The sequence below is a fragment of the Emys orbicularis genome, chromosome 20, assembly GCF_028017835.1.
Source record: "Emys orbicularis isolate rEmyOrb1 chromosome 20, rEmyOrb1.hap1, whole genome shotgun sequence".
Classification (NCBI taxonomy): domain Eukaryota; kingdom Metazoa; phylum Chordata; order Testudines; family Emydidae; genus Emys; species Emys orbicularis.
Genome location: NC_088702.1, coordinates 1,825,001 through 1,839,681, shown reverse-complemented (window position 1 = coordinate 1,839,681; position 14,681 = coordinate 1,825,001). Strand labels below are relative to the sequence as shown.

The window sequence follows — 14,681 nt, the reverse complement described above, 5'->3', positions numbered from 1 at the left end:
AAAGGGACCCACTGGGAGTCAGGCACCTAAATAACGAGGCTCTGGGCCTGCAGAGACAGCCCCTGCCCCCGAAGAGTTTGCAGGCGAGATGGCTCGATAGAGGGGCATGGGGAATGCATGGACAGACAGGCGAAGAGAAAAGAGATCTTCTAGCCTGGCTAGACGGCACAGCAGGGTGGATGGAAGGAAACACATAACACTGGGAGAACGGTGGACAGAATGCTTTTTATTGAAAGCAGCCGGACAGTATCCAGAGTCAGGGGCTCTGGGTCCCGGTCTCAGTCCCCCCTTCCCCCCAGCTACTTGCTCTGTCCCCGGAAGAAGTCGTTGTAGGCCATACACAAGGTGGACAGGAAAACCGAGTATTCCTTGAAGTCGATTTCCTGGTCGCTGTTCCGGTCTAGGCTTTTCATGAGCTGCTCAATGCCGCCTTCCTTCATTCTCTGCAGGAAAGGGCGGGAGAAGATCAAACCTGCAGGGAGCCGATCTGGTCCTAGGTGCTGGTTTTCCTTTCCCTGTATTGTAATCTGGCTCGTTAAGGATGCAGGAGTGTCGCTCCTGGGCTGCTGCTAACCAGGCCGCAGAACAGGGAGGAGACGTTACCGTTACTTTCCCTCCCCGCCGGGCAGCTGCGAAATGGAAGCAAAGCTTCCTTGGGAAGAAAACAATCCCCAGGCCTGAAATGAGCACAGTGGGCAAAGCTACCAGGCCAGATCCAGCCCTGGGGAAGGCATCCGTCCCCCAAGGACAGGGACGGGGGAGCTGCGTGTCTGAGTTCACAAGATCAAACTGATCCATTGGTTGGGCCAAAAAACTGGGGGGGGGACTTTGAAAAATGTTTGTATTTTCCCCCTACATTTCCTGTGGATTTTTTTTTTTCATGTTTTGGACGGAAAAAAAACCCAAATTTTATTCAGTTTTCAGTTCTGCAAAAATCTCAAATCTGATCCGTTTGGGGAGAAACCCAGGAGAGTTTGATCCGAACCAAAATGCTCATTTTGATCCCCAAAATTCCTCATTTTTCACCCCCCCCCCAATAATGTTTCCGAAGCACTCACCTCCCCCAGGCCCAGCTCATTCTTCACCAGCTCCTTCAGTTCCCCCTTGCTCAGGGTCATCTTGTCGCCTTCCTTCCCCGAGTACTTGTGGAAGGTGCAGACCAGGGTTGCCAAGGCCTTTTCCAGAGGCGTTTCCATGGCGCTCGTCCACATTGGTCTGAAAGAGAGAGCAGGGCCTGGCACGGTCTCGCGGCGAAACGGGGCCGCCACGGGAAGAACTGTGCACACAAGCCCCAGTGAGCAAGGCGCAGACAGGCTGTGGTGGGGCAGAGGGGGAGTGAAGAGACCAGCCCTGCCACATTAATACTTCGCTTTCCACACAGCACTTTCCAGTTTCGAAGTGCTCTCCGACCAATCGCTTCTTCTTCTGGGTAGGACCCACCAAGCTCGGGGCCCTGGGCACTGGGTCTAAACAGACCCCAGCCCATGTCACAGGTGGGTGACGGAGGCCCAGTCAGTGGTTTGCCCCAGGTCACATGCGGCAGAGCCGGGAATCAAACCCTTCTCCCGTGTCCCAGCCCAGCGCCTTGACCACGAGCCCACCCTTCCTCCGATGCTGTTGGGCTGAAGGTGAATGCAGAGTCCAGAGCAGTAACAACGCTTCTCCATCACTTTGCATGTTTCAAGTGCTCTGTGGCTAATGTTAGTTACCAGGCACCCGCGCCTGTTACGCTGGGAGATGAGATGATTATTGCTAACGGACCAGGCTTTGGGTCTCCGTAGAGAATTCTCACACACACCCCAAAGTCGCAGATGCTGGCTCAGGAATGTAACCCCACGTACCCCCAACCAGCCAGATGTGCACGCCTAGCCTTGTGCATCCAGCCAGATGTGCACACCTGGCCCTGTGCATCCAGCCAGATGTGCACACCTGGACCTGTGCACCCAGCCCCTGGAAGGGAGGGTCCCTTAGAGAGCGCCTGGGGGCACGGATCAGCATTCACGTCGCACTCCCTGTCAGTACCCAGCCCAAGCCAGGGATGCTAATGATCCAATCGGACCAAATTTGGTGATGAATCCAGGTCACTGGCCACCTGCGGCATGTTGCACATACGCTAAGAAGAAGCAGTAAAATGCCACATTGTCCTATTCAAGAGACAAGCTGGGGCGGGGAGGGAGAATATCTTTTCTTGGACCAACATTTGTTGGTGAGAGAGACAAGAAGCTGGGACCTCACTAATACCCCGGGACGGACGTGGCTACACCACCACGGTGTCCTCTCCTGTCATCACGCCTCCTCCTTTCTGCCCAGCACTTGCAGCGTCTGCCTGGCTGTGCCCAGTACTTGGGTAGAGCGTGTGAGCTGCAAGCGGGCTCCGGAAGGAGCTCTGATTCATGGCATGGGGAGCCAGGGTGAAGTGGAGCCCGGGTGGCCAACCACATGCTGCATTAGAGGAAGCGGCCGCGAGGTGGTTAAGCCGGTTGCATCCGGTCCCTTCCGGGGCTGCCGGCTGCCTGTGCTGCCATGGACAGAGCCCAGACCTGCTGGATACAGCCGTGACAGATGGGAAACGTGGGCACCTCATTCCTATCCCCCGGGGGATGGCGCTTAGCTGTGCAGGTGGCGCTGTCCACGCCTTGCCGTGGCCTGCTTCTCGGCTAGCTCACTGGTTACGGCATTGGCCTCGGGCCCAGGTACACCAGCTTCAATCCCCCGCTCTGTCACTGCCTCCCTGCATGACCCTGGGCACATCCCCTCATCTCTCTGGGTCTCTGTTAATTGCCCATCCTTTGCCTGTCTTGTCTATTCAGACTGGAGGCTGTTTGGAGCAGGGCTTCTAAGTGCTACCGTAACAAGAAAATGGGAAGCTGCCTGGCAGACGGATGGTTAATAATTAAGAGCGAGGATTATGAGGAAGGTCCTGTCCTGGGCCCCAGGGCAGTTGCTCATGCTGGCTTATCCATTTCCCTTATCACGGTGCTGGCTCATAGGAAGTCAGGAGCTATAAAATACAGGGCTTAGTGCCTCAGAGCATTGCAAATCCATTAAGCTGTAAAGTGAGTAAATACCAGCAATAGCAGTTAGCCACAGGGAGGGTGCGGCCGGGCATCTTGGGGCTAAGCCCTGCCCAGAGATGCAGAGCTGTTCTGTTGACTCACCCGAGCAATCAGAGCAGGTGGGTCTTACTGGCTGGGAATTTCAAAGGCATTTAAGGGAATTCGGTATCGAATTTTGTTGTTTTCCAATCAGATCTGGGTTCCTAACTCTCTCGGTCCCCGTCCCCTTCCAATGAAAATCCCACCAACTCAGATGTTGCAAATCTCTCCAGGACAGAGGGAACTAAGGGCAGCAGCAGGGGGGAAGCAGCCAAGCTCAGGATGAGTTAACAAGGCAGGAATCTCCCAGAAGGGGGGGAAATGCCACCATGCCCCCAGCCTTCAGTGCCAACCCGGCCTCTGGAAAATGAGCCACAGAGCATCCAGGCAAACAGAAAAACTGCTGCTGTAGCAGGCCAGGAATTCCCCCTGGGAATCTCAAGCCAACATTCCCACGACGAGTTTAAAAAATCCTGGTTCCTCTTGGAAAAGTAGCTTCCCTTAGAGCTGGTTGGGAGGGAGAGAGTCCAAAGGGGCCACTGGATCCAGGGTGCCAGGACTGGAGCCAGCAGGGCACCGCCGGGTGAGGCCAGTGCTGTTACGGAGCGTGCAAAGGAGGGAGCCAAGCCACCTTCCCTGGGACCCCCAGATGTTAGTGACGTAATCGGCGTGGCACCGTTATCTCCCAGCTCAGGAGCCGGAGCTGTGCCTGCACCAGCCAGAAAGCAGGTGAGATCAGGCGATGTCTAAGCAGCCAGCCAGGGGAGAACTGCGCCAAGGAGACTGTGCCAACGCCCAGAAGCATCTCAGAGCCAGCTCCCCTGCAGCTCAGCCCGCGCCTCCTGGAGAGTGACTGCCACAGCTGGAGGGAGGCAGCCCCCTGGCACTGTGAATAACGGGGGGGAGGATGCACATCTGGAGAGAGGTCTGCACAGCTGTGGCAGGGATCCCCCAGCACTGTGCCTGCAAGGGAGGGTGTGCACATCTGGAAAGGGGCATGCACCTCTGGCGAGAGGGCCTTCTAACGCTGTGTGCCAGGGAGGGGTTTGCACATCTGGAAAGGGGCATGCACCTCTGGCGAGAGGGCCTTCTAACGCTGTGTGCCAGGGAGGGGTGTGCGCAGCTGCGGAGAGGATCTGCTAAGCCTGGGCCCGCTGCCAAGGGTGTGGCACATCTGGCGAGGGGAGGGAGAGAGAACCCACCGAGGCGGCACTCTGGAGAGTCAGTTTTTTAAAGGCCACAACAGCCAATGTTATAAAACAAAACCAACTTACCAAGACGAGAGCAAAGGGAAAAGCAGCGAGTCCGGAGCAGGGTAGGCAGCTCCCTTTTATATGCTCTGAGCTCCCCGAGGGAGCCCTGGTTTCTAGCACGCGAGAGGACCAATGGAAAGCTGATCTTGTTGCCAGGATCCTGGTTGCAACCTACCTCCCTGCCCATTGCTCTCCAGATGTTGCTTGAACTCAGATCTGAATTCTCCTGCACCTGCTCTTGTGATGGCCCAGGCATGCGGGTCAGATGGGCAGACCCCACACCCGCTGCCCAGGTGAGCCTCTGACTTGTCCCGTTCTCAGTTACACCAGTGTCAATCCAGAGTGGCTCCACTGAAGCCAAAGGAGTGACTCCAGATTCACTCAGCAGAAGCAGTCCCTGGTGTGCAGCGACTCGGGCGACGCCTCTCGCTAACAGTGCTTGGGGGGACAATCCCTCCCAGGCCCAGGCGTGGAGCTGCCCGTTTATATGGGCACAGGCTGGGCCTAGGGCTAAAGGAAACAACAAGGGCACTATCGCCCACTTCCTCGGCAGCAGCTGCTGCCTGGCACCTGCACCTGTGGTGACAGGGGATTTCCTGGTGAGCAGGATGCACAGGCGGGCGGGGGACCTGTCGCTTAGCAGCCGGAGGCTGGGAGCAAGTTTGGGACGAGCTCCAGCGATGAAGGTAGCTGGAGGATGCAAAGGGCCGTGGCAAGAAGGGAAGAGCAGAGAGAGAATTGGAAGGTTAAGGGAGGAAATAAGGGGGGGCAATAACAGATTTGGGGGGCAGGGGCTCAGTGCAGAGTCGAGCTCAAAGAATTCGTGGTCGTCCGATCGCTAGGGAGGAGCAAGACGTATTGCATGGGGAAGACCTACTAAAGGCCGTTCCGTCGCTCACGGTTCCCGTGTCCTCTCTCTGCTCCTGCCACGCTCAGGCTCTGTCGCAGAGCCAGCCCGGGTGATCAGCACCCGGGGGTGAGACGCCTTGGTGCCAGGCCCTGCCCCAGCGGCCGTGTCCTCACTGGGGCTGCGCTCTCCTGCGGGTGCCGCCAGCCCGGCCGGGACCTCGGGGGCCGCATCCCGTGCTAAGTGGAGCCGCTCTGATCCTTTCCCAAGGGATTGTGGGAGAAGTTGTCTGTCCTACTGGGCGCAGGACAGGGGGGCTTGTGGGAAGGTATTGGAGGACTATCAGCAGGCCAGTGGCTTAACCTGCAGTTGCCACCCCGAGTGGAAGGAGAGCCTGGGCTTGGACTCAGCTAGCCAGCTAGCCCAGATTGCAAGCACCACGGAAATGAGGGGCGAGGGTGAGAGCTTGGGGTAACTCTGCCGTGAAGACAGACCCTCAGGGTCTGGTTCACTGCTGTCCTGCAGCTGCCGTCGTTTGCAGCAGTGGGCGTGAGACTGCCAGGTCGGCACGGTGACTTGCACACCCACTTGTGAGCACTGGTGCAAATGACGGCAGGAGGCACAGGACAATGGTGAGCCCGCCCTGGGTGTGTAACGGAGGGGGCGGGGGGGCCCCCAGCCTGTCCTGACTGCGACAGGACTCAAAGGGTGTCATGTGATCTGGGAGGTGGGCGGATAGCTCTGGATAGAATAACCAAGCCTTTGTGCTTGGCGTGCATTGCAAATGCACAGTAATCACGATGGGCGTCTGTCCCTGCCGCCTGGCTCAGGCAGGACACGTCCGCGCCGCGTTGCCAGCTCCTGCAACCTGACCAGGAGTCTTGTGATTTGGGGCAGGGTTTCTTAAAGCCATGAGCTGCTGGAATCATGTGATCACCTGCGAATCCCAGCTTCCACCTACAGCACAATCAGGTGTCTAGCCCGCCTGGCTGCAGAGACCAGCTGGAAGCATGGCTGCTAGCGTCTCTGAGACCAGAAGACAAATAAAGAGTCCTGCATTTATTTGTAAAAAGAAATCTCATGACTTTTAAAGCCCCGGCTTGGCCGCGCTGCAAGCGCTTCTCCCTCCCCCCAGAACCCTGGGTGCTGAGGCGGGTCGGCCTGTCCCACCAGGCTGGCTGCCCCGGCTCCTGGAGCAAGACGGCCTGTGCCAGGAGGGGCGGATGTTCGGGGCATGGGTCTGGGATCTTAACTGGCTTCAGCTGACGGTCATCGGTTTCCACTTCCTGCCCGCCCCCTTCTCCCCCGGGCACCCTGGGCTGCTGCTCCAGCCTTTGAAGCCGATGTGGCTCGGGGTGCTCCGAGAACAGCTGGCCTCACATTGCACAAGAGCCAGCACTGGGGAATGCCGCGTGCTCAGCACTATTGCAACCCACTGAAAATGCAGCAAATTCTGTTTTATCCCAGCCGAGCCCGCCCCAGCTCGGCCCATCCCTGCCCGTTTGCTGTTCACTCAGCATGGCCAAACTCTGAGGTCCTTACTCAGGCGGCGCTCCCATCAGCCCCAGGGGCAGCTCTGCCTGGCTACCCACCGGCCACTGGGGTTGTCTGCACCTTCTCGAGGTTTCAGGGCCTGGGTTGCCGCTGTTTATTCCACATGCCGTAAGGTCACTGAGGGCCTGATCTGGGGGGAGAGGCCCATGGATGGCAGTGAGCTTCGGCTCACACCCCAAATTTAAACCCCCACACCAAATATTCCTGAAAAATGAGGTTTTAACCCCAGACCTTTAGCAGAGACCCCTACCACACGGGCTAAAGGAGTAATTCTCTTAGCTGGTAGCAGTAGTAGGTTGTTATCCTCTATGTGCCCCAGGCTCTAGGACCGTTAGCTCTTTCTGCTGTTAACTCAGCAGGCAAAGCAACAGAGGGGAGGGGAAATATATGGGGTTGTCATTGTTATACATCAGACCAGACCAGACTCAGAGGGCGAGGATCAGTCACGGTTCTATTTTTGTCCACGCCTGTGACCCTGGACAATAAAGAATCTGCCCATCAGCATGGTATCTGGGCGCCAAGAAAAAAAATCTGTTTGCAAAATACACCAGGGACCTTCTTTAAAGCAACCTTTATTGAAAGAACAACAGCCTCATAATGCAGGGGCTATGGGTGACGGACAATAAGCAGGGCGCTGTCAGCAGGGCACGGCAGGGATACACCCCAGATATTGCCCCCGGAGCTGAGTTTCTGGGTGTCTGTTCCCCGCTGCCTCCAGGGCCGGGCGTCACATCTTCCGGGGCATCTTGTCAGGGCAGTCCTGGAAGTCCTCATTGCACATCATGGCGACGCAGGCCAGGAAGGTCGCGTACTCCTGGAAATCCACTTCCTTGTCCCGGTTGCTATCCAGGTTGTTCATGAGCCTTTGGAAGCTGGCTTCATCGGTTTGTTTCTGCCACGGGGAGGGGAAGATAAAAAGCGAGTTTTGCGTTAAAGAGTTTGGTTCCTGAGCTGGTACCCGGGCGGACAACTCCTCTGACCCATCACAACAGCCTCCTCCTCTGCAGCTCCCACTGCCTGGAGCAGCCTCCCGCCACCTCTCGGCATCAGCAGCTTCTCACGGTGCATCGCACACTGAGTAGCTTGGGACGCAGAGAATCCCACATCCAGCCAAAACTAGGAAGCGTATTTAAAGAGGCAGAACATAAATGCCCAAATTAACCTCAATGGCCCAGCCAGCTAACACCCTGGTCCTTGGGGCAGGTGCCAGGGGACCTTTAATACCAACCCCATCTGTGTGGGAAGGACCCTGCCGCACCCCAGTAACAATCCCCAGCTCTCTGAGCGCTGTGCCAAGGAGGTCGGTATCTTTAGCCCCATTCTACAGACAGGGAAACTGAGGCAAAGACAGGTGAAATGACACGCCCACAATCTCCAACAGGTCTCCTGAGTCTCACTCCAGTGCTCCGTCTGCTAGGCCGCACTGTGATCAGTGCCTCCCACAAGGAGCCACCCACATGGGCCCAATGGCAGGATCAGGGCCTCCGTTTTCCCAGCGTATCTGAGAGATACGGTAGCACACACCCCAGGCCACAGCAGTGGGCCAGAACTGGCAGAGAACAGAGCACCGACTGACTCCCCCGGTCTATCTGCTGTGTCCCGTGAACATCGCTAGCCGCCTATTCGCCTGGCTGGCGCTTGTGACATGTGTCAGGAGCCTGGCCCAGGCTGGTCCCATCCCACCACAGGTTACTGTCACTAACGCGCCCCGACCGGATTCCCAGCTTGCGGCTCAGCCCAGCGGAGATGGGCCCAGCCTCCCAGCCGAGCCTCCGTTGCCCTTACGCTGATGTAGCTCGGCAGCTCCTTCGTGACCAGGTCCTTGAGCTCAGCCTTGTTGAGCTTGAATTTATCGCCTTCCTTCCCAGAGTACTTGTGGAACGTGGAGACCATCGTGTCCAGAGCTCGCTCCAGGGGCCGAGCCATCGTGCACCGCTAGCAAATCTGACAGGGAGACAAGGGATGCTTGTTAGAGGGGGGGTCCACCCCACTGGGGAGCACGAACCGGCCTGGCCAGGGCAAAGAAGTTACCGTGTAGGACGGCATGAGCTCTGCTCTGTGAGCTTAGCACGGCCTGCGTGGGTTTACCTGTGCATTGCCAGGGAGGAAAGAGACCCCAAGCCAGACAATGGGGCGAGGGGCTTCTGTTTTCATAACTGGGAGCCGGTGGTAATGGGGTGCAGAAAGCCAAGGTAGCTAGACACGGGGATCTGTTACCCCGTCGCACAGCTAGGGCCTTGTCTTTCCAATGACTTGGGGCACCGTGTAGGACTTCGGCCTGGCCGAGAGGTGTTTATGGCCAATCAGACCTTCAGAAGCCCCGTATTAACGATAACCCTCTTCCTGCACGCTACGAGCAGTATGCCTCACAGACAAGCACCTGTCAGGGATGGTCTAGAAAATACTTAGTCCTGCCATGAGTGCAGGGGACGGGACTAGACGACCTCTCGAGGTCCCTTCCAGTCCTGCAATTCTGTGATCGCTTAAACATCACCAGCCCATGCGGTGACCTGAGCTCAGCCCACAAAGGTGCTGAAACGTGGCTAATTATACGTCCACGCGGGTGCCATCTGCCTCCGTTAGCGGCCCAGCGCAATGTCCCACTGGTCCCAGCAGAGAGTCACGCCCTCCTTCGGACCATGGGCTAGAACTAACTCAGGAGCGGGTCAGCCACTCGGAGGGGCAGCTCCTGATCTCCGTCGCACTGGGCTCAATCCAGGGTGACTCCACCAACTGTCCCAGGGTCTGCCCCAGAGCAGGCTCTGTCCTGCGTCAGGCCCTGCCTGCCCGGTGATGTGCCCCATGGGCAGGGCACACTGATGTGTCACTCCTTCCTGCCTTCCGCTGCCTCCTGCCTCCACTGCTGTCCTACTGCCAGCCCAGGCGGGGCGTTGGCTTCTGGCACTGCTGCCGAATACCAGCCCCGAGGCGAGGAGGGGAAAAACTTGGGGACAGAGGGGTGGCAGCAGGGGATGGAGGAGAAAAGCCCCATTGAAGAAGGGACTCTCCAGCCGCACCATGTGCATTGGCTGAGTTCAGCTGCAAGAACTGAGTCCTGGCTCCTGCCTGGAGTGAAGGGGACGGTTACTGGCCCGCATAGAGCTGTGTCTGGAGGGGCTCGGCCGCCCCACATCTGCAGCAGAAGAGAGCAGCACAAGCAGCCAGATGCAAAAAGCAGCCTCTGAAATAAAGTCCGACTGCTCGGCAGCTGCAGACAGGGCCGGCTCCAGGCACCAGGCAACCAAGCTGGTGCTTGGGGCGGCACCTGCAGGGGGGCGGCGCGGCGCTCGGGCCGCCGGGGAGAGTGGGGCCACAGCCGGGCTCGCCGCCCTCCCCCCGGCACTCTGGCCGCCCTCCCCCCCCCCGCGCCCTCCCCCCGGCTGCCGTGACTGGCTTTCCCTGCTGACTCACAGAAACCGTTGGCTCTGCTGCCCTCAAAGCCAGACCCCCGGTGATTGCCCAGGGGAGCCCCCTGCCCCCCCAAACGCGGTGCCTCGAGGCAGACCCGAAATGCAAACTGCTGGCATCGAAGAATAAAAGTAGCCGCCAAAACATCTTAGAAGAAAACAAACTTACCCAGGCAACCAAACAGGAAGCCGAGCGAGGGAAGGCAGAGCCGGAGTGGAGGCTGAGTAACAGGGCTTAGTATTTATAGCCCTAGCAAGAGCTTTGAGGGACACCCACTTGGGGGGGTTAGAATTAAAAAGAGGCCAATGAAAGTGCGAGTCTCTTTGCAGACAGCTGGCGGGAGAACACGAGTACCCCTGGGCCATCACATACACACATACCCCCGCCCTTTGATGATGCTTTCCAGCTGTTTGGCAAGGAGGGACTTTCATCCTTGGTTAGGCGAGAGGAAGGCGGGAGGGGAGGGGAGCCGCCAGCCACACAGGCCATGAAATCCTGATTCCAGGCCTTAGCTAGGGAGAGGCAGTAGGGGGGAAGGGTTGCCTAGATGGGATGGAAAATCAGTAGGGCTGGACAAAGGGTGCATGGGGGAATTGAGGAGAATAGCATCTTCAAAGCCCTTCCCACACTCCGGCTCTGCGTGGTGACGGAGATGTCAGAGACCTGCGTGACTTTGCAGCTTCGAGCGAAATGCACCTGCCAGCTCGCTGCCTAAGCATTTATATAGGCCTCCTTCACCCTAGGGTCACAGCACCCGGCACGCCAGGTCTGTCTTGTCGTCCCCCTCGTCTCCAGGGAGGAGCCATTTTCCACACTGCCTGCGTTCACGTGTTCATTCTGGGGGGACCTGGTCCACCACGTACTGAACGGTCACCGCGCCCAGGGTCATACGAAGTCTTTATTAATATTTCAAACCAGCCAATCTGACAGGACAAGCGAAGAAAACCCACAATCAGGAGAGAAACCCCAGAGCCGTCTCACCCTGCTGCAGTGGAAGGAATTGGTCCTGACTAAGCAGTTAGCTCTGGACTCGTTCCACGCTCATGGCAGTCAATTCTGAACAGGGCAAATATGGCAAAAATACCTCCAGGATTGGAAACACTGGTGCATCTCCAGCGCCCTGCTCATGATATTATTTAACTAAAATGAGATGCAAATTATTCATATTTCATAACTGCAAGGACTGTGCGGTGGAATTCAGGGTTGTGTAACTTAATCCTGTTTGGGAATTTCTTGTCATGAACTGGCATGTGGGTTGGAGTGCTGCTGCCCTCTGCTGGATGCAATCAGCTCAGTTCAACCATGTGTCATGAACCCTGTACTGCAGCGTTGCTCAACATTTTCAGGCTCTCATTCAGTCACAAATGTATGTGACACCCCCCTCCACAACACACAACACATTAACTATGAAAGCAAGAGTACAACAATGTATCAATGAAGCCAATATAACTGATTTGTGTGGCTGTGTATTGAGAGGTTGACAGAGCACACTTCACCTGGATGGACCGGGCCGTGCTGGGAGTGGGGAAAGGAGATTTGCTTTGCTGTAGACTAATACATTTTTCAATGCCTCACGAACCCCTGGTTGCCTTTCATGACCCTCCTCTCCAGGATTGAGAAACAATGCTCTACTGCTGCTCGGCGAGGGAAAGTCTCCTTTAGCTCAAGGGAGTGGCTCTGTGTATTTGGGTCAGGTAGACGCAAGTTCAATCCTTGACACACCATGACCTTTCCCAGTGTGAGGTTCCCAGGTAGCGGCACGGTTGCTGCCAGACCTATAAGTTTGCTCTCCTGCTTTGTATTCATGCCCTGTACAAAGCCAGCTGGGTGGGTTTATTGTCCGCGTGGCAGAACGACAGGGGAGTCCAAGAAAAACTCATGGCATAAGGTGCACGCCACCGCCACGAAGCGAATGTACTCCTGGAAGTCAACTTCCCCATCTCTGTTAGCATCCAGGATGCTCAGCAGTTCCTCAAAGGCGCCTTCCTTCACTTGGACCTGGGGGCAAGAGTGAAGATGAGTAACAGGGCAAGAGAAACCCCCTTAGGAGTCTTTCAAACTCGGTGACGGCCAGACGGGACAGATCGCCTAGTGGTTAGAACAGTAGGCTACGGTTCAGGAGACCCGCCTTCAAGTCCTGTCTTTGCCACGAATTCTGTGACGGACTCTGGGCAAACCGCTCCGAGCTTTACTCCCATGGGGTAATAAGGGACCAATAATTAGTCTAGTTAGGCAATTTTGCCACAAAAAAACTTCAAAAACAGACTCCAAAGAGAGACTCCTGAACTTGAATTAATATGCAAATTAGATACCATTAACTTAGGTTTAAACAGAGACTGGGAATGGTTGGGTCATTACACTAATTGAATCTATTTCCCCATGTTAAGTTCTCCTCACACCTTCTATGGGTCATCTCGATTATCACTTCAAAGGTTTTTTTCTTTCTCCTGCTGATGATAGCTCATCTCAATTGATTGGCCTCTTACAGTTGGTCTGCCTACTCCCACCTTTTCATGTTCTCTGTATGTATAAATATCTTCTTTCTGTGTGTTCCATTCTATGCATCCGAAGAAGTGGGTTGTAGCCCACGAAAGCTTATGCTCAAATAAATCTGTTAGTCTCTAAGGTGCCACAAGTACTCCTGTTCTTTTTGCGGATACAGACTAACACGGCTGCTACTCTGAAATCTATTTAGGTTGTAAGCTCTTCGGGACAGGAACTGTCTCTCCCGATGCATTTGTACAGCGCTGGTTCAATGGGCCTGGATCACTCGTGGGGCCGCTCGGTGCTACCGGAACCTATGTAATAATGAACTGAGGAAGAAATGTCCGTCCCGAGCGGGTTGCAGAAGTTCGACACCTTTCCCTGGTCGCTGTCAGAGGCAGATATCATTCCTCTGCCCTGTGATGAAATGCTGGTCCCCCACCACCACCCCGGTTTTCACAGGCCCAGCCACATTATGAAGGGGCTGATCACGTCCTGCAAACTTGGCTCATAAGACATTGAAATCGGACCAAACTAGCCTCAGAGCTGGTGTAACCCCTGGTGACAGCCCAGCACCAGCGCATGGTTGCTGGGCAGCATTTGTACGGCAACGCACGGGGTCTGCTTCCAGTCCAAGCCAGAACCCAGGAGAGCAGGTGTAAATCGTCATGTCCCATTCCAGAGGCTGGTCCTCATAGAGGATAACAGCCTACTACTGTCATCTGCTACCAGGGCTACTCTTCTCGCTCAAGTGGCAGAGAGTCCCGGCTTTGGTCCCAGAGACCTGGGGCTCAGATGGAGCTGGTGGGGATTTGTCCATGTGACAAGGAAAGATACGTTGAAAACAAATAAAAACGTCAAGAGGCAGCATGGCCTAGTGGATAGGGCTCTAGCTAGAGAACTAGGCTCTTTCCCGGCTCTGGCACTGACTTGCTGGGTGACCTTGGTCACCTCACTTCCCCTCTCCATGCCTGTTTCCCCTCCCACCCTGGGTCTATTAGACTGTGAGCTCCAGGACTGTCTCTCCTGCTGGGTCTGTGTAGCTGAGGCCGCTAGGTGCTGGGAATTATTGTCATTCACAGTTTGTAACCAGTTCGGGGTGGAGACTGCTCTCGTCTCATCCCAACGGCTCCGTTCCAGCCTGCCTCGGCACCCTCTACCTCCGCACGCTTACTCACGTCTCCCAAGCTGGGCAGCTCCTTCTCCAGCAGCTCCTTCAGCTCCCCTCTGCTGAGCGTGAATCTGTCGCCTTCCGGTTTGGAATAGCGCTGGAAAGTGCAAACCAGCACGGCCAGCGCCTGCTGCAGGGTCTGCGGCGCTGCCATGGCTCACGCCCGGTGGGGCTGAAAGGCAGAAGCAGAGCAGGTGGGTTAGCAGAGGCCACGCCCCCACTGGGGAGACAGAGAACATGGGGGGCCCTTTGGGTGGGGCGTGTAGAGGAACCGACCCGGGGAGCTGAAGGTGGCCAGGTGTCCAGTTTTCGAGTGGAACACCCGGTGGAAAAGGGACCCTGGCGGTTCCGGTCAGCACCGTTAAAAGTCCGGTCGGCGGTGCTGTGGAGCTCAGGCAGGCTAGTCCCTACCTGTCCTGGCTCCGCACTGCGCCCCGGGAGCGGCCAGCAGGCCCGGCTCCTAGGCGGGGAGGCCACAGGGCTCCACGCGCTGCCCCCGCCCCGAGCACCAGCTCCGCACTCCCATTGGCCAGGAATCATGGCCAATGGGAGCTGCAGGGGCGGTGCCTGCGGGCGAGAGCAGCGTGCGGAGCTGCCTGCCATGCCTCCGCCTAGGAGCCGGGCCTGCTGGCCGCTTCGAAGGCGCAGCGCGGAGTCAGAACAGGCAGAAACCCTGCCTTACCCCCTGCTGCACCACTAACCGGGAGCCGCTGGAGGTAAGCCCGTGCCCCAACCCCCTGCCCCAGCCCTGAGCCCCCCCAAACCTGGAGCCCCCTCCTGCACCCCAAACCCCTCATCCATGGCCCCACCCCAGAGCCTGCACCCCCAGCTGGAGCCCTCACCCCCTCCTGCACCCCAACCCCCTGCCC

The 14,681-nt window shown here is 57.0% G+C and overlaps 3 protein-coding genes across 3 annotated transcripts; all 3 read right to left on the bottom strand.

Moving 5' to 3' along the window:
• Window positions 1-299: 299 nt before the first annotated feature.
• Window positions 300-2,441, bottom strand: LOC135892184 (protein S100-A5-like). The gene is made up of 3 exons (XM_065419896.1): window positions 2,344-2,441; window positions 1,059-1,215; window positions 300-443 (listed from the first exon to the last, which is right to left on the bottom strand). Exons 1-3 carry the CDS (start codon window positions 2,439-2,441, stop codon window positions 300-302), a joined length of 399 nt encoding a protein of 132 aa, XP_065275968.1.
• A 4,866-nt stretch (window positions 2,442-7,307) lies between these two features.
• Window positions 7,308-10,376, bottom strand: LOC135892185 (protein S100-A4-like). Its single transcript, XM_065419897.1, has 3 exons — window positions 10,326-10,376; window positions 8,535-8,693; window positions 7,308-7,641 (listed from the first exon to the last, which is right to left on the bottom strand). Exons 2-3 carry the CDS (start codon window positions 8,673-8,675, stop codon window positions 7,477-7,479), a joined length of 306 nt encoding a protein of 101 aa, XP_065275969.1. The 5' UTR covers window positions 8,676-8,693; window positions 10,326-10,376; the 3' UTR covers window positions 7,308-7,476.
• A 1,614-nt stretch (window positions 10,377-11,990) lies between these two features.
• On the bottom strand, window positions 11,991-13,966 carry LOC135892186 (protein S100-A2-like). Its single transcript, XM_065419898.1, has 2 exons — window positions 13,820-13,966; window positions 11,991-12,155 (listed from the first exon to the last, which is right to left on the bottom strand). Exons 1-2 carry the CDS (start codon window positions 13,964-13,966, stop codon window positions 11,991-11,993), a joined length of 312 nt encoding a protein of 103 aa, XP_065275970.1.
• Window positions 13,967-14,681: the final 715 nt, after the last annotated feature.

What these genes read in the sequence shown, in the direction of transcription:
- LOC135892184 (XM_065419896.1), bottom strand. Translation starts at nt 2,441, where the DNA reads ATGTGGTTGGCCACCCGGGCTCCACTTCACCCTGGCTCCCCATGCCAT. An exon ending in AGCTCACACGCTCTACCCAA is followed by an intron (nt 1,216 to 2,343) that starts GTACTGGGCACA and finishes TCTCTCTTTCAG; the next exon opens with ACCAATGTGGACGAGCGCCA. An exon ending in ATGAGCTGGGCCTGGGGGAG is followed by an intron (nt 444 to 1,058) that starts GTGAGTGCTTCG and finishes CCTTTCCTGCAG; the next exon opens with AGAATGAAGGAAGGCGGCAT.
- LOC135892185 (XM_065419897.1), bottom strand. Translation starts at nt 8,675, where the DNA reads ATGGCTCGGCCCCTGGAGCGAGCTCTGGACACGATGGTCTCCACGTTC. An exon ending in AGCTGCCGAGCTACATCAGC is followed by an intron (nt 7,642 to 8,534) that starts GTAAGGGCAACG and finishes TCCCCGTGGCAG; the next exon opens with AAACAAACCGATGAAGCCAG.
- LOC135892186 (XM_065419898.1), bottom strand. Translation starts at nt 13,966, where the DNA reads ATGGCAGCGCCGCAGACCCTGCAGCAGGCGCTGGCCGTGCTGGTTTGC. An exon ending in AGCTGCCCAGCTTGGGAGAC is followed by an intron (nt 12,156 to 13,819) that starts GTGAGTAAGCGT and finishes TCTTGCCCCCAG; the next exon opens with GTCCAAGTGAAGGAAGGCGC.